General features: G+C 46.9%; 1 protein-coding gene across 15 annotated transcripts in view; it reads right to left on the bottom strand.

Moving 5' to 3' along the window:
• Ppn (proteoglycan-like sulfated glycoprotein papilin) overlaps window positions 1-23,768 on the bottom strand; it is a 112,576-nt gene that overhangs the window by 11,426 nt on the left and 77,382 nt on the right. For 5 of the 15 annotated variants that reach the window (XM_076811433.1, XM_076811440.1, XM_076811441.1 and 2 more), the window contains exons 3-25: window positions 21,136-21,323; window positions 18,192-18,252; window positions 11,081-11,163; window positions 10,194-10,344; window positions 9,888-10,011; window positions 9,645-9,725; window positions 9,388-9,560; window positions 9,105-9,240; window positions 8,372-8,715; window positions 7,846-8,025; window positions 7,450-7,623; window positions 7,099-7,281; window positions 6,716-6,857; window positions 6,323-6,447; window positions 4,711-6,088; window positions 4,273-4,621; window positions 4,062-4,186; window positions 3,765-3,974; window positions 3,213-3,611; window positions 2,618-2,974; window positions 2,255-2,431; window positions 1,898-2,077; window positions 936-1,115 (exon numbers count right to left, since the gene is read on the bottom strand). In XM_076811433.1, the coding sequence (XP_076667548.1) occupies window positions 936-1,115; window positions 1,898-2,077; window positions 2,255-2,431; window positions 2,618-2,974; window positions 3,213-3,611; window positions 3,765-3,974; window positions 4,062-4,186; window positions 4,273-4,621; window positions 4,711-6,088; window positions 6,323-6,447; window positions 6,716-6,857; window positions 7,099-7,281; window positions 7,450-7,623; window positions 7,846-8,025; window positions 8,372-8,715; window positions 9,105-9,240; window positions 9,388-9,560; window positions 9,645-9,725; window positions 9,888-10,011; window positions 10,194-10,344; window positions 11,081-11,163; window positions 18,192-18,252; window positions 21,136-21,323 (5,500 nt within the window). Of the gene's footprint in view, window positions 1-935; window positions 1,116-1,893; window positions 2,078-2,254; window positions 2,432-2,617; window positions 2,975-3,212; window positions 3,612-3,764; window positions 3,975-4,061; window positions 4,187-4,272; window positions 4,622-4,710; window positions 6,089-6,322; window positions 6,448-6,715; window positions 6,858-7,098; window positions 7,282-7,449; window positions 7,624-7,845; window positions 8,026-8,371; window positions 8,716-9,104; window positions 9,241-9,387; window positions 9,561-9,644; window positions 9,726-9,887; window positions 10,012-10,193; window positions 10,345-11,080; window positions 11,164-18,191; window positions 18,253-21,135; window positions 21,324-23,768 lie in introns of all 15 variants that reach the window. The other 10 variants (XM_076811442.1, XM_076811434.1, XM_076811446.1 and 7 more) reach the window with 8 other exon arrangements.

The following is a 23,768-nucleotide window of genomic DNA, read 5'->3' on the forward strand; positions in this document are numbered from 1 at the left end:
TGCCATTTCTTGTTCCATTATGTTATTTCGATATGAAAAATTCCTGCTTCTCATTCTTGATGTATATTCGCGTCGAGCTTATACCAGTGATTTGCAATTATTTTATAGAATCTTATCAACTTCAAATGGATTCCTCGAGAACAGTAGTCCAAATCAATCATAATTCATCCTAAGAGGTTAATTCTAAAATCCTATCATCGACGCAAATATTCACCAAAAACGATATCGAAGGAAATTACATCACTCCGTTCGCCCAGTGTTCTCCTTCGACTGGAATAACGGAACAATCGTTTCCACTCCACCCTCGAACGAGAACTCCAAGGCTGAACGAGTTGCCGCACGAAACAATGTGGGTACATACAACGAAATGTAGTGCGCAATGAGCGAACAAGAGTGCAGCCCAGTGCGGGGTGTGCGTGAAAGGGAACGTGTGCTCTTTAATTGCCAGAGAAATAGGCGACAACGATATTACAGGGCAATGTAGCCGCGACAAGCCGGCAAACAGCAAACGAGCCAACACCAATGACAACGTCAAAATCGTCTACCAATCAATCCACCGCCACCCACGATCCCCGTAGAAACGACTATCGTCTAGTAGAGTCCTTACTGCAATGATATCCAAGTATCCTCACTACTTATCACACCTGTGACTCGATCCCTAAGATAACGTAGACCTGAATAATCAAGTACCTAGCAGTACTCATTCTTTTCCAAATTACTCAAACATAGAACTCTTTCTATATTATGTTCCAATTCTAATATATGGATACTCGGTTCTCAAGCCTAGCAGTAACAGCACTACCTTCTACGGGCAGCAATTAACGCTGCGGTGTACTCGCAGCGAAGCAGTGAAGCCCGCTCTCCTTTCCTCTTATACGATTCGACGTCTCTCTTTCGTTCGCGATTTCCTTTATTTTCGCTGTTGGTTCTGATACCTTTTACAGGGCAGCGCTGCTCGCAGGCAGCACGCGTACGGAATCTATTCGCGTTGCCTTTGCAACCGCCGTAAATAAATTGGCTACACGTCTGACGCGCAGTGTCATAATACCAGCGCAACACAGAGCCGTGACAGGGCCCGGGATCTTTCTCCAGGACGCACACGTCTGTCAGTTTTACTGGAAATACGTTTATGCTTCGTTACTGACACGAGTCTTCCGCTCGACGAGGATGATTGGTGCCTATCAATGTTCGAGAGTGAGATGAACAGAAGTCGGGCCTCTGACGGCTCGAAAGCGGTGACGTGAATTAGTGCTGATAGATTCTTGGATACTTGAGTCGGTGCTAAGTCGCCGGTAACTCGAGGGCAAAGCTATCGTTCGAATTCAGTTTACCATGTACGAAAGCATATAGGCTTTTTTTTTAAATTCTTTTTAAGTCCCCGGCGGATTAGCTTCGTTGTGTACCGAGGTTTGATATGGTAACAGTATTTTAGAATAATTTTTGATAAATCTGAAGTTGAAAACGCTAGATGTCGACAATATTCCCTTATGGGGGCTTTGTCAATTATTAATAGTCTAAATTCTATTCAAAGTTTCCCAAAGAGTATTACACAAATTCCCGAGCCTGTTGGTTAAAGAAGTTTCCATAAACCATCGAGTGAATTTTCTAGATATATTCCCATCCCCATAAGTTATGCTGACCCTTCTAGAGACACCATACCTTGCGCACTATCTAATTATACTGTCGATTAGTTTCAATTCTCTGGCTTCTGTACATGACAGCAATAATCACGAATGTCAACCCGTGACTGGAAGAGAATCTCTTCGACGCGATCTATGAATAAAAATCTGACCCTTGTTCTGTTGTGTTCCTAACGGGGAAGAAGAATTCCGGCAAGATAAACCGAGCATGGTACGTGCTGTCCTGAAATGAAAGGGGGCGTGACTGGAGGACTTACCTCGTCTTCTTCCTGGCTGCAGGCATTGCTGATGACATGCGATCTCCGTGGCGAAGTTATTGTCGTTCGCTTTGCAGCCACCGTACCTGAATTCCTCGCAGGCTTGCGATTCCGCGTTGAAGTGCCACCTGGTGAAGTTGCCTTCGCAGGGGCCTGGTTCCTTCGTTTGCTCGCAGGGATCTTGGGTAAATTGTTTGATTAGCGCTGCGGTGCACTTAGTTACCATTATACATTGACACGGTTCATATTCTTTGAGATCTACTCGGTGGAACAGGGGCTAATAAGAAATTCACGACGCGACGAACTGAAGGGTGCAGTTGCAACTGGTAGATATCAATAAAGTACGCGGGGGCTTACCAAGATCGTCAGGAGTAACGCAAAGCTCTTCGCACTCTTCTCTACTCTTAAACTTATTCGCGTTTCCAAGACAGCCGCCATAGACAAACTGACCGCACTGTTTTCTACCAGTGTCGTAGTACCACGTGGGGAAGTAGCCTTCGCAGGGTCCGGAGATTTTTGGTAGATGGCAGGAATCTATAAAATCGTCAGAAAATTTGCTTCCTAAATATACAGTGAGTTCAATGAAAGGAACATAAGTAAAATCTAATTGTAAGTAAAAAAGGTATTTGACGGAGCAACGCCAGAGTACTTCAGATCGAATAAATGTTTACAATAAAACTTTCGTTCTGCGATCTTGATTAAATGTAACTCGATGTTTACCTTTTCCTTTCGGCGATACGCACACCTCCTTGCACTCCTCTTGAGTCTTGAATCGATTATCGTTACCCTCGCAGCCGCCGTACCAGAATCTCGAGCAACCGCCGTATTCCGTGTCGAAGTACCACTTGACGGTGAAGTCCCTGCAAGAACCTCTGTCCCTTTCGAGTGCGCAGGCCGCTCCAGGGGTTGACGGAACCGTGAGACAGCCCTCGAAGTTCTCTCCCTGCGCTTCCTCGACTCCGTCTGGGCAACAGCCATATTTCGAGGCGTCGCAAGTACACCCGGCGAAGTTCGGTCCCTTCGCTGGGGTTCTGCTGTCGGAGCAGCACTTGAACTCTGTACTCTCACACCCGCAGCCTGTGAAATTCCGTGAATCGTACCATTAGATGCCTTTGAACCGACTTTCGACGGCAGAATCCACTTTCTACGATCCTATTGCATAGAAGTGCCGATCTTCTTCATAAGTTCCAAAATTATGGGATCTTAGAAGAAGTCAAATCGAATGTGTATAATTATTCAGAGTCTGGTTTCAATTCTAATTTCTATCGATTTCAACGGCCGAATATGTGCAAACGAGATACGAGGGTGTAATTACCCTGTCCGTGAGGTCCTTTGGCAATAGTGATGCCATCGGGGCAGCATCCAAACTGATAAGTGTAGCACGGACAGCCTTCGTAGTTCGGTCCAGTGGCCGGCGTGAAACGATTTGGACAGCATTCGTGGGGCGTGTATTGGCAGCCGCACCCCTCGTTACTCGGCCCACGCGCCGCAGTGGTATTATCTGGGCAACAGCCGAATCTTGTGTATTGGCAGCCACAACCGTAGAAATCCGGTCCACGTGCCGCCAGCACGTTGTCCGGACAGCACTTGTACGGTGTCGACAGGCAGCAACCCTCTCTGTTCGGTCCATGTGCAGGCGTGACGCCATCGTCGCAGCAACCGTAAGTGCTGTCCTCGCATGGCATATGGCAGCGATAGTTGTTTGGTCCCAGAGCTATCGAAAAGCAATCGTTTTCGTAAAAATTCAAAGTGCGTAGGTTCAACCATTCGATATATAATAACGTAAATATTTTCTGTAATCTGTTGTAGTTCCTTGTCTGCTAAAATTATAGAAAATATAGCGGCGTGGAATATGATTGTATCATACCTGGCGAGACACCGTCAGGGCAGCAGCCAAAGTATGACGAGGTGCAGTTCTCGGTATTGATGACCCCACATCCCTCGAAGTTCGTGCCGGTTGCAGTTGAAACTCCATCTGGACAGCAACCATAAGTCGTGTTTGCGCAGTCTTCCTGCACAGTGGTCGTCTCGTATTCCTCAGTGATAGGAGTGACAGAAGTGATCTCTTCCTCGCAACCTGTTATCACATTACACAGTATTGCAAATCAGTTTTAAAATCTGTACATAAATCCTGAACATAGACTATGTAAGAGGCAGGAGTCACCTTCATCGTCTGCGCCAGAAGCTGCCTTAATTCCATCCGGACAGCAACCGAATTCGGTGGCGTTACAGCATCCGAAATTGTCCGGCCCGCTGGCTGGAGTTTCGTTGTCTGGACAGCAACCAAACCTGAAATATTCAATTAAATAAGCTGTTTATAGAGGAAGAGTGAAACCGACTGGCCAGATCACTGGAACAAGAATCACTGAGCTCACTCTGTCTCGTTGCAAGGCTTCTTGCAACCCTCGAAATCGTTGCCTTCAGCAGCAGTGACTCCGTCAGGGCAGCAACCGAACAGTGTCTCTCCACAATGAGACTCTGGGCATCCTTGATTCTCTGGGCCAGTAGCAGGGGACACATTGTCAGGACAGCAACCATGCTTGGTCTCGTTACATGTCTGTGGTGTTGGACAACCCTGGTCGAATGGACCCTCTGCCGCGGTGACTCCGTCGTAACAACAGCCGAAGGTGGAGGTCTTGCAAGTTTTCTTCTTCCTGAGAACCTTGCACACGCGGTGCTTGCGCTCCTTGCCTTCTCGGGCGACGGTGGTCCAGAATTCAGATACTGGAATGAAAGTACAACGCTCAGAACGTAATTGAAGCACTGATTTTCACTCGGGAGGAGGGATTACAGTAATCAATGCAATTACTTACTATGCGTTTTCTCGGTCATTTCCGTCTCCTCTTCGCCCGTGGACGGCGTCAATCCAGAGACAGTTGTCTCTGTAACCCCAGACACAGTGGTTTCAGCTGATTCAGTCGTGACACCAGATTCCGTAGTCTCCGCGGACTCTGTTGTAGCTCCCGATTCTGTCGTCTCTCCAGATACCGTCGTCTCTTCTGTCGTCGTTTCACCTGATTCGGTAGTCATACCAGACTCAGTAGTTTCACCAGACTCGGTAGTTTCACCAGATTCGGTAGTCATACCTGACTCAGTAGTCATGCCAGACTCAGTGGTCATACCAGACTCTGTGGTCATACCTGACTCGGTAGTCATACCAGACTCGGTAGTCATACCAGACTCGGTGGTCATACCAGACTCGGTAGTCATACCAGACTCGGTGGTCATACCAGACTCGGTGGTCATACCAGACTCGGTGGTCATTCCAGACTCAGTAGTCTCTGTCATGCCAGATTCAGTGGTTTCAGTTGTCATTCCGGATTCCGTTGTTTCCGTCGCTTCTGTTGCTCCAGACTCCGTTGTAGCTCCAGATTCGGTGGACCCTTCTGTGCCTGACACTTCGGTTGACATCGTTGGCTCCGTAGCCTCCGATTCAGTCGTGCCTTCCGTGGCGCCAGATTCCGTAGTCTCCCCTGACACCGTTGACTGCTCCTCTGTCGACATTCCCACGGTTGATTCTTCAGTCGCTTGAGTGACGGGCGAAACGGTTTCTTCCGTAGACCCGCTCTCACTTTCGGACGACGAGGTCGTGAGGCTTGGCTCCGTAGACTCTGTCGGGCCGGTTGGTTCAGTTTCCACGGATTCGGCCGACGAGGAATCTGTGCTTTCGCTTGAATCAGTGGATTCTGGTGTCTCGGATGTAACGTCGCTCGACGTTGTCGCTTCTGTAGCAACTGACTCTTCCGTCGCTCCAGATTCAGTCACTTCCGTTTCACCGGACACCGTGCTTCCTTCCGTCATCGATTCAGCAGTTGATCCCTCCACGGTGGTTCCTTCAGAAGAGTCCATGGTTGAACCCTCCACCGTTTCATCCGTGGCTTCAGACTCTGTGGTGCCCAAGGAGTCGGTGATTCCAGACACCGTCGTGAAATCTTCACTCTCATCCGTCGTCTCTTCAGTCCCGCTGCCTTCGAACGTGGTCCCGTATTCCAGGGTGTTGGTGAAGAAGTCAGTGAAGTCCGTATTATCCCCATCGCCACTTCCTACTTCCCCAGGCGATATGTCGCCCCTGCTGTGACCGGCATCGCCGAGCATAATGTCGTACAGATCACTTGCTGTGGATCCACTATCGGGGGAGCTCGGGAGGTTCGCTTCGGTCACATCGGGCATCGCGCTGGATTTCTCGTCCTCCTGAACAGAAGAAGTTACATCGAATCCTTCAGATATGTCCCCCTCGCAATGATAAACACATCGAGGAAAGAAATTTTGATCAGTAACTTGCGCGAAATTGATAAACTAATCGCGATGGGATCAGATCCGATCCCATTTACACGAAAATAGCGCGAAACGTAACGTTAGAGTAACGAATTGCGAGACAAGACGGCGCAAGACGTGTCTGATTAATTGCGACCCAGATTCACTTACTCCGGACGCGAAGCTGGAGGAGACGGTTACGAAGTCTTCGTCTTCGTACACCTCGCATTCCTCGTCCTCCTCCTCCTCCTCGGTGAGATCCTTGATCTTTTCTGGTTGGACTGGTATCACCTCGTCTGAAAATACAGGTAACATCTGGGACGTCTGTCTCATTACCGGTCTGTGGGCGAGACGATTTTTCACCGTAAGGAACTTCATTTCAAGATCAACTGATTGTAAAGCGTTCTTAAGCATTGGTTGCACTCGGTTTGCAAAGAGGAGGACCAAGGCGCGAGGGCCATAACGAGCAGAAAATCAGACGGAACTCTGGAGTAGGGCGCGAATTAATCTCTACCGAGTTAACTCGAGCAGCTGGCGCCGGCTAAGAGCGAGCCGCGCTCGTACCTTCTTCGCACGGCTGTTCGTTGCAATCCTCCGTCGAGAACATGATCATGCTCGGGTCGCAGTTGCTCGTCGGTACCGTCATGTTGTCCTTCATGCAAATCACCTTGCGGCTCATAGTGCCGCCGCCGCACGGTTTCGAACACTGCAACACGGTAAGGTGATTAATGGAGGAAATTTGAAGCGCACGGTTCTTGCCAGGCTGGCCGCGAAAGCCGTCGATGATATTGAGTTTCTTCAACGGCCAAGGGAGCATGGCGCGGCGCATTTCTCGCGGATGCAAATGTGTCCCCTCGGAGGGGAGTAAGAGTCTAGGAAAATTGATGGCCAGAGGGGCCGGCTCTTTTCCACCTGGGAGAAGCTTGACCCGCTGCGGGATACGTTACCTTGCTCCATGGTCCAGCGAACCATTCACCTTTGCACTCCTCCACGGCGGTGCAGTTCATCGTGTCGTTGAATCTCTTGTCGACCTCGCACTTCTCGTCTGGCACCTTCTTCACCGTCTCGTCGTCGAACGTGCCGCAGAACACCTTGCGCGTTTGCACGCCGGACCCACATTTCGCGGAGCACTGTGTGGGGGCAAAAGTGATCTTGGATTTTGATCTTTGGTATTTAATCTTTACAGAAATGTTTAGACATGGTTCGACGAATGCTCGACGAAGACACATTGAAAAGCTAAATTAATTAACAATTCGGCTTCACCTTTAGAATCGGGTTGGATTGTCTGTTTCACTTACACTACTCCATTGAGAAGCAAACCACTGGACATGGCAGTCCTCTTTGGTCTCGCATTCCCGCGTCAATTCCGGCTTCTTCTCGGCGTCGCATTTGTCATCCCGATAAGCAGTGCCGTCCTGGGTCGCGCAGTAAGCTGTCCTGGTCTCTTGAGTCAGGCCGCATTTGTCGTCGCACTGGCAGAAATGAAAGTCGAACGACGATTATGAAAGATATGATGGCACGAAAATAGGTCACTTTTCAGTTGGGCACCTCGAGACGGGCGCTACGCGGTCTCTTAATATTACTTGCCAAAAAGGGACTGTCTATGAGACGAGAAGCTGTAGAAAGGAGCTTCTACTTTGGAAAGGTGAAAGGTGTACATTGGGTGGCATTGTATTAAAAAATTGCGAGCTTACTCCACTCCAATTCGAGGTGACCCAGTCGAGTCCGGCGCAGGGCCTCAACTCGCAAGCTTTCTCACGCTCTGGAACCTCTGCCTCGCAAGCCTCGTCTTCCAGCACTTGGATCTTGCCGTCCACTTTCTTGTAGCACGCCACCTTCCTGGTTTGCTTGCCGGGGCCGCATAAACGATCGCACTGTTGAGCAACGTGACTTTTGTTACTTTTGCAAACTTCCAATCTCGGAGCACTCGTTAACCTCAACTGCCCAATCGTTAAACGTAACCCTTGAGGAAGACAGTGATGTAGGTGATCGAACTTGAAGGACTGTATCACTCCCATTTTACTCTTCCTCATGCTTGATATTACGTTTAACTATTTTCTCTCAGCAGCAGGTGAAATTACCTTACACAAATGTTACTCTCAAGGAGTCGGGTACCATCTTTCTTATCAGCAGATACCTCGTGTATTACCCGTATCTTCCCTCATCCACTTCAAATCATTACGAACTGACGCGCAAGTATGTGAATCGAATGTATCGTACCGGTTTCCAAGGTCCCGTGTGGAACTGAGGGCACGGCACGTCTTTGTTACACTCCTGGCTAGTTGGGCCCTTTGGTCCCACCTTCTTCACACACTGGCTATCGTCCACCACGGTTGGTATTCCGCCAGCGATGACCTGCTCGCATTTGATCTCTCTGCTCTGCTCTGCTCCTTCCCCGCAGTGCTTGCTACAAGGACCCCATTCGCCCTCTACCCACACAGGTGGACAGGGGTCCACGTTGCAGGCCTCCGTGTCAGCTGGTTCCATCTGTGGATCGCAGAGGCTCTCATCCACCGGTTGGCTGTCCCTCCTTCTTACACAAGTCACTCGCCTCGACTGATAACCTTTCAAAGACGGAAACAGTCGCGTGAAGCACCGAGCCAGACAAATTGTTAATTTCGCAATTGTTAAGGCAGACATATGGTTTCTATTTAAATGAATAATACTAAATTTTCGATTCTTTGAAAATGAAAATATTTAGGTTTTATGTAGAAACAGATAGAATTATTCACGTTACAAATTGAATAACTTTACAGAACTGTGTGTTCAACTATACGCTTAATGGAAAACGTATTAATCATCGAACTTTCGTTAAACCCAAGCACCCAGCGGCTCAGCGAATAACACTATTAAATTTAGAACCGATAGTTCCAAATATACAGCACGGAGTATTCGATTATGAAGTGCAATTATTATAGATTTGAACGGTGGGATTATTCTTTAAAAGCAGTACCTCCCCCGCAGTTCGCACTGCAGCTTGAAAACTCGTCGGTGATCCAGGCGTAGCTATCCGCGTCAGTTTGGTGCGACAACCTCTTTGGTATGCTGTATTCATAGTGCACCCCGACATTATGGTCTTGATAGAGCAGCTATCGAAAACAGAGATCGACAGATTTGTAACAGGTGAAAAATAAAGAATCCGCACAAGATTCACGAAGAGAATAGAAAGCCACCCCTTTGAAGGGGTGGGAAGTTTTCCGAGAACCCTGTTGTTTGAAAGCGACTCAGCCACTCACCACCACGTAAATCTGTTCATTCGTGGATCCCAAAGCAGTGATGGTATCAGGCGCAGAGAAACCTTGCGGATCCCTCGAATAATGGAATATGGTCCCAGCGAATTTCAAGCTACGAGGGAAGTCTATCCTCCAGTTTCCATTCAGGTAATAGTGACTGGAGGCGTTCCTAATGGCTACCAAAACAAAACCGATTAAAATCCCGCGCAACGAATCACAATAATATGTTCCCAACACCTCTAACATCCAAATACACCGACCTAAGTAATTGTTGGACGGCTGGATCTCCTTCACCACGATGTTCGACGCTCCCTTGGGTATCAGCAGGATGTCGAGGTACCCTGGGGGAGATTCAATTAAACACACCAACCTATACTACCAACAACTATGAACGTACATAGCTATCGCGCATTTTAACCCTCGGTCCACTGATTCCCTGAACTCTTCCAATCCCAATTTCGCGATTTCACTGCTCGTTAATTAGCCAGAGATCGGCAACCTACCGACTTGGAGATCATCCGCGTCGAACACACCGGAGACAGTGTTGCAATCGGAACCGTCGCCGCCGCATTTCCTGCAAGCGTCCTCTTTGACGTCGCTCCCCAGCATCATGTCGCATCCAACGTGCTGGCAATCAAAGCAAATTAACGCTTGTTCCTCGATCGATGTCGCAATTTATATTACGCCGCCTGACGACGGTGTCTGTTTCTATAATTATCACGCTCGGACGACGGCGCTGTGCGTGCACGGGGTGCGCGCAACGGTGTCGCGCGAGCGCGGTCGCGATGAATCGCGGATCGTTAACTCACCATACATTTCCCTTCGACGCAGACGTCGTTTTTCTCGGGCTCGCACGGCGTTCCGTCGATCACCGAGAGCTTGTGCCGGTAGAAGAAACGCTCGCCCCGTGGCATGCAATTCAGTTCGCACTTGTTCGGCCCGCCGGTGTAAGGGATCCAACTGTCGGGCGCAAGAAAATCATTTTACGCGATTAGTCGTGCAGCCAGGTGGCCAACCATTCGGCGATCGAACGTTCTTCATGGACGTTTTCGACGACATTCGAGTAGATTTTTGTAGATAGTTAGTTCGTTACTTGCCAGGGGCAGATAAAAGCTTCGGAGAAATTCAGATTGAACGGAAGTTAAGTTATTTCATCAATTACGAGGGGTGTTTATTCTCTCCTTCTTTGTTTTATGTTTTCAGTAACCGACGAATTTATGTTGCAGAATTTCTTGCCTTTGGTAACTTGACGCTTCCACGTTCGTCTGACTTATGGTTGACTCGACGCTAGGTGCACTCAGAAGAATTTCAAAAGGTGGTGCGTTGCTTTGATTCTTTCACGTGTGTTATCTTTGGTTACTACACCTAGATGATGTCTAATTTCCCTAATTTAATATAGGAAAGTAATCTTCGCGAATCGATTTGTGAAACACTGTAACACCAAGTAGCTATTCTAGCACAAATGCACTTCTTCGGAAGACGATTTAAAATGCAGTCCGTCGAGAGACGATTCAAACGACAGCGAATTTAAGCTTCGATCGATCATTAGATCCCATCCAATGATGGGAAAAGTCCGCCGGAGTGCACGTTGCGTGTGACACGGACGATGAATTACATTCACCGAGGGAACCCCGTCGAGATTTCGGAACGATTTTTCTCGGGAGGACGCGTCGCAGAAAGCATTTTCGATACTCACTTGTAATAAACCCCCTCGAAGAGGACGTTGTTGAACTCGGCGCACTGCTCCGCCCGGAAATCCGTCGCGTCTTCAGCACAGTCCTAGCCAAAGGAGAATAAAAATAAATGTTAAGAAAGTTTCAACACTCGCCTGGTTACGCTTCTGCATCTAAAAAAGTTTAAGATGGTTATATTAAACATTAAACGAGAAATTGATCGAGCTTAACGTGTCCTCCTGCCGTCCTCCCCCGAAACGGTTCCGTCGAAACTGGAACATGGGGGTTGACGGTAATTACTGGGTCGCGAGGGAACTTGAACGGGCCGAGAAAAAAGCCCCAATGCGAGAGCACTCGAAAAGCTTGCGGTTGCGGGTTACGAGTGGCCCCGGTTACGTGCGTTCGCGTGTTTTCCTTTCTTCGGCCCCTCCTGTCTGCACGAGTGCATTTCGACGTGCGTGCTCCTTCGCCGTGTTGGGAATAAATCGTGGAAGGGCCTTTCCCGACGCCGAGAAATATGTGCAACGGGAGAGACGTCGTTGAAGATTGGAAAATTTGTCTCGTCACGGAACGGGGCGGGGAGGGTTGGTTTCATGTCGGGGACGAACTGGAGATGCATGCGAGATGATACAGCGAATTATATTCAGCCGCCACTGGCATCTTCTTCATTCAGCCAATTTGGTTTACTAGCTTTAAACGAGCCTGCAAGACGCTGCGAATGATTCAGAGATCGTAAATGGAAGAATTTCCTAGCCGTTGCGTCGTTTATTCTTAATTACTTATTAGATGGAAATCTGCAAATTGCTGACAGCTCTGTTTTCAATCAGGATCTACAGTGACTCGCATTAATATTCGGACACTTTTTAAAATCGCATAACTTTCTTAGAATTGGTCAAAACAACTTGAGTTTTTTTTTGAGAAGGTAGAAGGATTAGTTTGCTAACTGACGCGTTTCGTCGTTTTGAAAAAAATGTATTTGGGTGGAATAGTGAAACGAATAGTTTTTAAACTTTTTTCGCTGATTTCGGGAATTTTCCAAACGGATTTTTTTTTTTAATTTTCATTACAAGCTCCCAAAAATAGTTTAAAAATCGACCTTTACTATTCTTTTCGCTATTCCAACCAAATACATTTTTTCTCAAAACGACGAAACGCGTCATTTAGCAAACTAATCCTTCTAGCTTCTCAAAAAAACTCAAGTCGTTTGGACGAATTCTAAAAAAGTTATGCGATTTTAAAAAGTGTCCGAATATTAATGCGAGTCACTGTATATAATTAGCCAATATTCCAAGAATGTACACGACTAAAGTACTATATAATTCTACCTGTCTCAAAGTAACTATGCACTGGTAGAAGTCCGAGAACTCTGACGCGTTCAGCAAAAAAGATTAACAAACCTCCGGCGACAAGGCTCAAATAATATAAGGGATCCATCGAGCTCAATTAATCAAACCTCGCCCCCTCCCCCGCCCCCTATCATTGTTCCATACGACGCACACAGAACGGGAACACAGTTTACCTCTCATCGATCCACAAGTCAAACAAGCAAACACCATTCCCAGTACCTCCAATGATATCGCACGGGCCAAATGTACACACAGACACGCGCGTATCCTCCAACACGTGATCCCAGCGCAAATATCGGACGTGTTTCTCGTTATTCCATGTTCAATGGACTGGTCGGAGAAATTAGATGGCCCGCGTCGCGGCCAGAGGAGGGTGGCGAACTGGAGGGGCCAGGTTCGGGGTGTGCAGGTAATGTCGATAAATCGAGCAGAGGCAAAAGGACGAAGAGATATGCCCAACGGAACCGGTGCCACACGCGTGCGTGGGGATACGCAGGATTTATGACGGAAGATTTCTTGCGGAGACACCAGCCCGAACAAGGGTGAGGGTTCCGAGCGGGCCAGCCAGGCGGAGGAGGGCTGCTTGGTGACCGCAAAGGGAAAAGAAAAAAGACGGAGCACGAGACCCGCGATCCCGAAACGGCGCTAGAGGATGAGGAATGTTGCTCCACGACCCCGTGATTTATGGGGGGCCGTTTTTCTACCGAGTTTCCGATATCCCCCGGTATTGACCTTGATGCTTATTCAAATCGATGGTTCGCAGGTTGCGGTTTTCGGGGCCGCGGAATCCTGTAGGAACCTCGGAGCGTCGAAAATGTATTGTTCGCGATGCAACTTCTCGCTGGGAATGGTGCTTGATTTATTTGGAGAGGGGTGAAGGATGATGAAGACGGTGGGAATACAGAGGGAGTTCGCGTAATAATCTCGCGACGGTGTGTCAGAAAACACATAAAGAACAAGACATGAAACACACATACGGTTCGAATACTTTCATCGACGAGATCAGCGCGACCCTCGGATGTCCCTTTTATGTGATTGATGGTTACAGAAGGGATAAAGCGCGCACTACTGTTTTATCGTCCGCCTAACGCACGAGTAACGTGATCTACAAGGGATGCGCAATATTTCAACTCGAAGCAGACGCAAATACGTGGAACGATCTACACCATCTATTCCACTGTTTTATGCGACCCTTGTTACACTGCCCAGGTGACGTCCATCGCTCAAGTGTCAAAATTTCGCACCAGGGAAGAAAGGAATATAATAAATAAAGTGTAGGCGTCCACTCTATGAAACTCCTTCCCCTATTGTTTCTGCGTTTCAGTCCCTTAGACGGCAAATTTGTCGATCATACCACAAAAGACAATCGGCATGTTTCCTGAATAAAATAAAATAAACTTCCACGTGAAATAAAATAAAATAAACTTCCACGTGAAATAAAATAAAGTAAATTTCCGCGTGAAATCAATGACCGACTGGAACCACGTTTGGCGCGAGCAGCAGCCCCCTCAGGCAACTTTGCGCCAAGTACACCGCCGATAGGGGGGAAAAGTTACTGAAAAGTGAAAATCAACGAGCAGCCTCATAAATACGCGCGTCGAGCTTTCCCGCAATTACGGTGACGGTCGTAATTAACGGTTGGCCTCGTTAAAGAAATCCGTCTTCTACAGCCCTCCCCTCCCGGCCCCCATTTATTTCTCCGAAGCCACTCGGCTTCTGGCTACTCGGGAGTTTCATCTGCCGTTAAACCGAAGTCCCCCGAGAGTTTCCGCCGTTCGATAATCTCTGTTTAGCCGGCAGGCATTGTTACTAATTACGAAATCCTCTGCACAAAGGGTGGCGAGAACAATGAGCCGCGTTCGGAGGGGGGGATTTTTGCAGCGGCGCGCGATTCGCGCTCAAACCGATCGTCTCGTTTGATTCTAAAGTGGCCCGGGCCTCGGTGGTTCAACCCGCCAAGCACAATGACAATACGTCTTTACACGATTGCAGACCATGTTACGATAAGGTGAAAGATATTGCAGGTAATTACGATTAACGCGGCATGCACGAACGAACCGCGGACTCGGTTCAACGACGAGTGAGAATAACTGAGCGAACAGCAAAGTGTAACTATGTATTTGAATGGAACATAAAGGTTTCGCGGACGAGCACTTCACGTAACAATTATACAACTTTGGTAAAACAGTTTAATTATATTTTGGAGTAGAAGCGGAAAAAGGAAGACCGCGAGCTTTGCCCTTTCATCTTCGCAGCTCCGTGCTGAAAATTGTTGCGTTTGGAACACCACAGAATTCTTTAGGAATAATTAGAGTGGGGGTGTGTGCTTTTATTAAAATCGATTATCTTTGTCGAACATATTGAACCGGCAATCGATATCCGATGGGTCTGCGAGCCGAGGGCTAACAGGGACGGTGCTTGCGGCGCGTTTCATTTAGCACGTCGCTTTAACCAAGTTAATACTTCGCGAGTTGATGCCGCATAATGGCCGGTCGTTCATAAATTTTAGCATCTCCGACAGTGCACCGCTGCGCGATATCGCGCTCTCGGGCCATACCGTTGGGTTCGAGGACCATTAAAGCACCTTTAAGCCGTAGAGGATTTTCATCCGCCTTTCTGCATCGTAACGAGACTTCGTATCAACAAGCCACCCTGCTTGCGAATAACTCTGAAAGAATGGTACTCCTTACACAATGGCATTAAAAAGTCCGTTAATTACGCTTCGCAAGCTTGAAATCGACGACCGAGGATCCCCGATCGGGGCGATTTATCAGGGAACTGATTCGCGATACAAGTTTCACGATGCGCGGCGAAAATAGCTTTATGACGCCTACGTGACTTTCGGAAATACATTTCCACCAAGATATCCCGCCCTTATAAAGAAATAACGTGGGTTAAGGAAGTGGTCTCGCATTGGGAAACGGTACTACGTTAACTGGGTCGACCGTTCGTGACTGAGGAAAATGAAATTAAAGCCCAGGGAGGGGAGGCTCGATCCACGAAGCCTCGTGTTCGTGAAAATTGATGCTACTCTGTGCCAATTACACTGGGGGAACAGAAAACTCCCACGGAGAAATTGATTGATATCGTCGGACCAGAAAGCCCCGCTCGAATGCTGGAAATATTAATTTAATACAAGATTATTGGATACTTAATGAACAGAGCGGCGAAACTTTCGAAGCATGCAGCACGAAGTCAATTTCAAATTTCTCTATTGATTTTGAACTGAAAATCCTGGGACACGCTTCGAATATCAAGCAAAGATGAGAAGCACTTAACCATAACGATTACACGTGCACCTAACGTTTCGGTGATTCAGAAGAAACGCCGCTGATCCCTGAAATTAAAGACCTCTCGACGATCCACGAACGCGTATACGTACACGTAGGTACGTCGCGTGTGTCGACGATTGCCGTCTCGAGATCCTGCGGCTTTAGCCCCGACGACCTTCTCGAGCACACCCCCGAGCATCCTCGGGCAGGATTTAGTTGGAGGCCCGCGGGAGATGATCTTTACTGTCGCTGTAAACTTTTAATCCCCTGCGTTGTGTCGCGGGAAGGGTCAGCGCGTCGATCAACGAAGGGCTCACGAATATCATCGGGGATATATCAACCCGGACAGGAGTTTATGGGGTCACGGGAACCTCGTAAACTTCGCCCCCTCAAACACAGCGGCGGGCACTGTTCCAGGGACCGGTTGCTTGTCAGAGGACGTTCCAACCTTTGTCTCCTAATTATTACAATCCTATTTTATTTCTACTGTTCTGGTCTAATCCGGGGCAAGCCTGTCCTCGATAGAATAGATCGTCTGTTCAATTTCTCCTTGCCTACGTCTCTTTTCGCATTTGGTGAATAAATCTCCAATGTTCGTTTTAGTGGGATTTAACTGGCGTTTATCGTAGTCAAGCTTTGAACTTCTTCATTCCTTGTACTACTCTGATAAAAGGTTAGAGAGGTTGTATGAGACAGTTCGTTTAGCATCGTTGTGGATGAACGCATGCAGATACAGTGACTCGCATTAATATTCGGACAGTTTTTAAAATCGCATAACTCTTTTAGAATTGGTCCAAGCAACATGAGTTTTTTTGAGAAGCTAGAAGGATTAGTTTGCTAACTAATGCGTTTCGTCATTTTGAAAAAAAAAATGTATTTGGTTGGAATAGCGAAAACAATAGTAAAGATCGATTTTTAAACTTTTTTTTTGTGAGCTTGTAATGAAAATTAAAAATAACCGTTTGTAGATTGCAGTAAGTTGTATTCGTGCCTAAAATTTCATCAAAATCGGTTAACGTTGCTCCGAGCTACAAACGTTTAAAGATCGCAGAATAAGGTCGAGAATCGCGAAAATTCCTGAAATCGGCGATTCTCGAGCTTCACTATTCTTTTCGCTATTCCAACTAAATAATTTTTTTTTCAAAACGACGAAACGCGTCAGTTAGCAAACTAATCCTTCTAGCTTCTCAAAAAAACTCAAGTTGTTTGAACCAATTTTAAAAAAGTTATGCGATTTTAAATAGTGTCGAATATTAATGCGAGTCACTGTACATAGGAATGCCATCGGTTAATTGATCATTCGGTTAATTCATCAAAATCACACGATCCCGGAGAAAAAAGAAACAAGATTAACCTGGATCGCGTTGATTAAGTAGTTTGAAATGAAAGTTTGACGGGGCTCGGCACGTGTGCCGAGTATCGAGGCGTCGAGGCTAATGTAGGATCGATTGGAACTGAAGGGCAGGGGGAGATGCCTAGCAGAGCAACAAAGGTTCTTTCGCAGAGGGCCACACGTAAACAATTGGCGTCGCTCGAAAGTCTCGCGGTTCAGAGTTCATCGCGGCTGCGGCTGACATTTAACGAACTGAATTAAATAATGATATAAATCATTTTATTAAACACCGCTGAATCACTCCAGAGAAATTGATCGACATACCGAAAGGTCGGGGAAGAGCTTGAGAAATCGTAAGTCCTTTTCAGCGAGACGCGACAGTCAAAGCTCGGCGATCCTTCCTTCTCAATTAGAAACAATTTTTTTTTTTTAATGTCAACGCGAGGAGTTACGAAAGCAGCAGCTGGTAAGCTTGTCGTTGGAAGCTGTGCAGAACCGCTGGTTACGAAATTCAGGTGGCAAGGTAATTCGTATGAAAATAATTTTATAAAATTAATCACGGAAAAAGTTAAGGTGACGGTAGACACTTTGATTTAAAACAAACGCAAGGAATCGGCTGCAGTTGTAGTGGGCGATGTAAAAGCAAGAATGCACAACTGGCCTAGAAAATGGCACTATCGGATTCGATGCATTGGTTCGAGTTCGCGTACAGATGCGAATAATTGAAGCCCGCGTCACGCGTCGATGCCCCGGCGGCGCCTCTTGATAGACCGTCAAGCTGTTCGATCTATTAAAGCAAATCGCATAAATCACCCACTGCTACACGGCGATTAATCGAGTTCGAGTGTGCGTTCGATTTCACGCGTTTCACGCCAGCGATCGTCACGGTGGTACTTTCGGGGATTTTATTTTGCTACTTGGAATAACAGGAAAGGGATGAATCTTATTACAGTGTGATTGCTCAATCTAACATCCATTTTATTACGTTGGTACTTTAAGAATGGCATTGGGAGACCTTTTGGTTTTCAGGAGTTTAAAGTTTTAGGGGGTTGATAGTCATCGGGCAAAGAATATTTTCTCTGCACACCCACTAGAATATTAACGAAGCAAACTCCTCCCTACCGTCCTCCTTTGTTTTCATTCAATTACAAGTTACGATTAATGTTTGATGAACAGTGCTCACCTGGATGTTGCACGAGAAGAATCGCCTCGATGCCCCGCCACACCTGCCGTAGCCATTGTCGCTGTAACAATGAAACGATTTTACAGCGATTAACCTCTTCTCTCGTCTCTTGGAAGCGCTGTAAGGTGAAAGGGCAGTGAGGCTGAAGTCCTGCGACTTTACAGATAGGGTAACTTGTAAAGGATAACGGTGCAAGGATCCGTTTACTCCAAGTTAAAAACGAATGAACCGACCTGGGCGTTCAGCTCGTTCTTAACTTTCTGAATGAATAATAATAAAAATAACTCTCACTAACCCCGGTAATAGTAATAATTCTGCGTCTTGTTAAATGTTTAATCACCACAGTTACTTTTCGTCTACTTTAATTCTGGCAGTCCCAGTTCGCCGTACGGTTAAATTTACGGCATCCTTCTCCTGTCTATCCTCCTCCTTCAATAATTCTCTTCCCTTGGAAATTCGTTTTCTGTCTACTATCTCCGCTTTTAAACGTGCTACCCGGTCCTATATCTTGTCCACTCTCCTTAACTTTCCTTGTCTGTTTGCCTTCTACCCCACATTTGTCTGTCGATCCTCTAACTTTAAGTCTACTTCCTAGGGTAGGGTTACAAAATAGCAGGAATGTTCACTTAAGGGGAGATTACCCCTCGCTGCGCCGAAAAATAGGTAATTCTTTGTGAATTTTTCGCACAAAAACGGTTCGACAAATTAACTTGAGGTTTGGCAGGCTGTTTTATTGTATCTTGAACTATTGTTCTGAATTTTTGTTTGACAGTGAAAAAAATGATGAGAGATACAGAGAGAGCTTTGAAAAATAATCGGGTGAACCTGGCGTTGACGAAAAGAACTGTAAGGGTTATTCGAAGTATGAAAAGGAAAAGAGATTCTTAAACTATATGAATGTGGCTATGGGTGGTAGTAGATGCAATAAGAAAAATAAAACGATGTTAAAATGGCCGTCTTTTGAAGAAGACGAAACGCCCTAATTTGAGTCTCAGAAAGGTTTTGCTTCAAAATCGGGAAAACTTCTTTAAATAAAGAAGGATACTACCAGCCATAGCCGCATTCTTATAGTTTATGAATCTCCATTCCTTTTTGTGTTTCGGATAACCCTTACAGTACTTTTCGTGAACGCAAGGGCCACCCGATTATTTTTCAAAGCTGTCTCTATATCTGTCATCACTTTTTTCACTGTCACACAAAAATTCAGAGCAGTAGTTCAAGATACAATAAAACAGCCTGCCAAACCTCAAATTAATTTGTCGAACCGTTTTTGTACAAAAAATTTATAAACAATTACTTATTTTTAGCCTCAACAAGGCGCAATCCCCCTTAATTAACGCATTCTTACGAAGACGAATTGTTATTATTATTATTATTATTTATTTAGCCCTTGCTAAACGAATCTGAACAGAACCACCGAAGCGTGCTTTTTCTAGTTCATAGCAGAACGTGCCTAGTCCCCGATCGATTCTAATCCCGATTACACGGCCGATTCCAGCCAGAGATCTGGCTCCGAGCATGGAAACGCGACGCGATTCGCATCTCTAATCGGGAATTCACACTCCGTTAAATCGCGCATCGTCCATACCTTCCCGTTAACGAGCTTCTTCCGAGAGAGCGCGAAGGAAACGCGGGACGACGAATTTTTTCCCCGCAACCGTAAACCACCAGCACCACCTACACCATGAACGAACACCCGAGGAAAAATCCGATACGCCCAGTTGGCTTTTTCAATAATTCGCGCAGCTCCCGCAGGAATTACATTTGGCCGTCTCGCGTACGCTTCTGACGAATGAAATCTTCATGGACAGAATCTACTCGAGGCAATAGAATATAGACAAGAACTCAACGGTTTCGTGGATTTTAGAATTTGATGGTTCCAAGGAACAAAACGTGGAAAATAAGAACGGAGGAATAGAAGCTATAAAATATATATATCGGTGATGAATTCGAAACTTCGTACGTTTCATCTGGCAGGAATAATTCGAAAGTGTCGACCTTCAAATTTCAAATTATATCCCGGCACCGCAATGCAACTTCCACCTGTCTCATTAACTACGGAATTACCCAATAAGCGACCGGCCGCGATGCAATATCAATCTAATAGCACACCCCAGAAAAATCATGTCGAAAGACAGCGTGCGGTGCACGTCCAAGGCGGAAATTGGAAAGAATGTCTGTAAATGCTGCGCAATTATAGCACGTGCACGGAATAGAGCGTGCCTGACCCATGACACGATCTGCTCGATACCACGAAATTATTCCCCGCATTAAATACTTTCACGATACGATTAGCCCGCTTTCTCGAGCCGCGGAGCGTGGTATTAGCAACATTCGCTCTCGACATTTCCTCGCTCGATCGCCCGATTTTCCTCCTCTCGCGAGCTCGTTACGTAAAACTCGCGAGTTTTAATCGGTTCGAACGGGGACAGGTGAAAATCCCAGGCCGGCGCTCCGGCGGCGAAAAGCACATAAGTAGTGGCGAATTAATCTTGGCCCCGGCCCCAGATAAGAGGGATTTACCGCGATTCCGACGGAAGTTCTGTCTGCCCCGTCAAAAATACCGGGCGAGACTCCCCTGAAGCGTGGAAAGCTCGTCGGAGCCGAATTGAATTTAAGAAAACCCATCTTCGCGGGAAATGAGGGAGTAAAAAATTAATTTTCCATTAGAGGGCGACCCTCGGGGCGTTTTCCACGCCGTTCAAATTTAAACCCCCTGGTTTGCCTGTCCCTTTGCGTTTATATTCTAATTAACATTAACAGTTAGAGGGGGGAAAAAGGAGAGGCCGATGGTTGCTCGCGGATGCTAATGGCACTGTACTTTGAAGTTTCAAGCGTGCCGCGGCACTGTGCTATAATAAATTGAAATATCCCTGAATCGGAGAGCAAACAGCGAGAATTGCCCCGAAAGCTGTTGCGATGCAAATGCAACTGTTCAACTCACTCTACGTCGAGGCACTGCCTGGTCTGATGGGCGACTCCACCGCCGCAGGACCTGGAGCAGGAGCTGGGCGACGACCACGGCCCCCAGGTCCCTCGTTCAGGCTCGTCCGTGTCGAGCAGGAAGCTGCTAGGCAGATAGCTCTCCCCATGTTGTCGGCGGTGTCGCTCGTGCCTCAATTTTATATGATGCTGCAACAGGAGCAGAGGCATAAATTTATGTAACGGCTGTCTCGGTCGGCGTGGTAGCGGGTAGGCATCCCGAGGTCGTGGCTGGAGTCGCGAAAGAAGACGCGCTCTCCCTCGTGGGAACGCCGGGGGAACGTTTCACGGTAAGTGGTCCCTTATTCACCTGCAGCCTACCTGCAGATCGGACCGAGCGCTGCAATGGTGGCACTGGTGACCTTCGTGGGGGGGGAACAGCGTAGGCGTGATCCCCTTATCGGCTCCGTTCGATAAGGTATAGGCTTTTAGCGGTGATGAACGGTTCGCCGCGACAGGGGTGAAAACGTGAATTACGTTATCGTCCAGCCGCGGATATATTTTCCACGGGTTTATGGGACGATCGCGGGTTAAGCAGTACTCGCTCGCGAAAACCGCGCTCCCACCCTGAATTTCTGTGAATCCGCTGCTGCCGGGATTCTCACGTCAGTGGACGAATTTTCGCGATCACTTCGGATGTGGTGTAGGGGAGAACGGGGCAATCGCGGTCAGCGGGGAATGGTGGTCAGTATTGTTATTATAAAACGGGATGTTCGAAATGTGCAATTTCTTTTTTTTTACGTCCCACATCATTCGGTATATTGTCGAACGCCCTCGCATTAATCCTTGCTAAGTAACCAAGGAAAACAAGCCTTTGGGCTAATTAGGCTTCCCAAACGCTTGAAAAAGCAGTGTACAAATTTATTATTTGCTATCAGTTTGGCCATGATAATGAAATGTGGTTTCGATGCATCTCTTGTGGCCTCTGGGCCCATTCTGAATGTTGTGGATGGGACTGAGCGGTTGGATACTTATGCGAAAAATGTAGCAGCCCCTAGACCGCAACGTGACCGCTATTACCCGTAGGGTGTCAAACACATAATTTCTGTATTTTGTAACTTCATCGAATAAATCAATATAAAATTAATTATTTTCGTATCCTACGAATAGGTTGATAGTCCTACGAAAGTTTAAGTTTATAAAAAAATGGTTTTCAAGAAACATCGCACCTTATGTCTTGGTTTTATTACACTTATCGCTAAGCGACCGCCATTACCCATTCTCCCCTACTTATCTAATGGATGTTCGTAGAAGGAATCGCGTTATAACGGATTTTCCAGGACACCTGAAATTGCAGGCATTCTATACTTCTTTGTATTGAATTACAAACAGAAACTATATAGTACCCCGATGCCGAGCATCGGTCATTCTACGACCGTTGGAACCTACCGACGAGATAGAGTCCCACAAAGAAATATCGCAGCCAGGCGAGCACAGCCCCGCGCGGTTGACCCAAAAAGAAAAAGCTTGAGATTAATATCCAAGCAAATGGAACGACGATCTGGCGATCCTGCAAGCGCTACAGCGCTCTCTCGCTCCACGTTTGTCCCTCCCCTTCCGCCCTTAAAGGAGAATCCATATAACATTTCAATGGTCGACTCCTTCTGGCCCAGCTCCAAAGCAGTTTGCATTCGCTCGGTTGTAAAGTGCACGGCGCGGTTTCCAAATAAAATTATCGGCCACCACTTTTTGCTTTTCGACTTCACCCCAGATGCAGCTTCGCCCCATTTAACGATCTACTACACCCTGCTCTAGTCACTAGGCCCTCGATCGAGGACCCAGCGTAGGCTGTCCCGTACGAAATTCGAGGATCGAGGATGCTTTTCCCGGAACTCTGATTGGGGGAAAGGAAGCCTCGACATTGTCGTGGAACTTGCGCCGGCCTCGTATCCACTTGCTCCAGATTATTGGTCTTTGAAGGGAGTTGGAGTTGTTGGTAGCCCCGGTTCGGAACTTGTCCCGTGGGGCAATTTGGAAAGTTTCCTTGATCGAAGTGTATCTTCGTAGCCGATAAATGGACGTGATAAATGAACTTCCAGGGGCCCGTTCATTTTTCATCGACTTTATTAAATTTCTTGTTGCCCGGGCGTCGCGAGCCAGGACTGGGTAATGTATTTATGCAGGCTGGATTGAGACACGTTGCGAGTAATCGTTCGTCGATATCGCGAGCGGAGAAACGATGAGAAATGGCTTAACACGAGAGAGCAGATTGGTTTAATTTCGGGAACGAATCGATGCGGAGGGTGTGACTATGGATTGAATATTATTCCCCTGGAACTGCAATAACATTTCCTTCGATGGTTCTTGAGTCGGCAGATAATCCAGCCACTTTGAATAAGAAACGAATTATATAGAATCTGGAAATTCTGTAGAAGCATAATTCATTATGTTATATGAAAAATACTGTACTTCTTGTACAAGTTTGATCCTGGTGTTGTCGTTAAGTATTACATCAGACAGTGCGTTGGACCAGTGGGAAGGCAAAACAAAAATCCTAACTTCTGAACTAATCAGTTTTCCACCTATATACCCCAATACTTTTTTAACTAGAATATATAGATGCATCGATTGGTGTAGAAAAAAAATACAGTTGCA

This window comes from Andrena cerasifolii, chromosome 4, assembly GCF_050908995.1.
Source record: "Andrena cerasifolii isolate SP2316 chromosome 4, iyAndCera1_principal, whole genome shotgun sequence".
Lineage (NCBI taxonomy): Eukaryota > Metazoa > Arthropoda > Insecta > Hymenoptera > Andrenidae > Andrena > Andrena cerasifolii.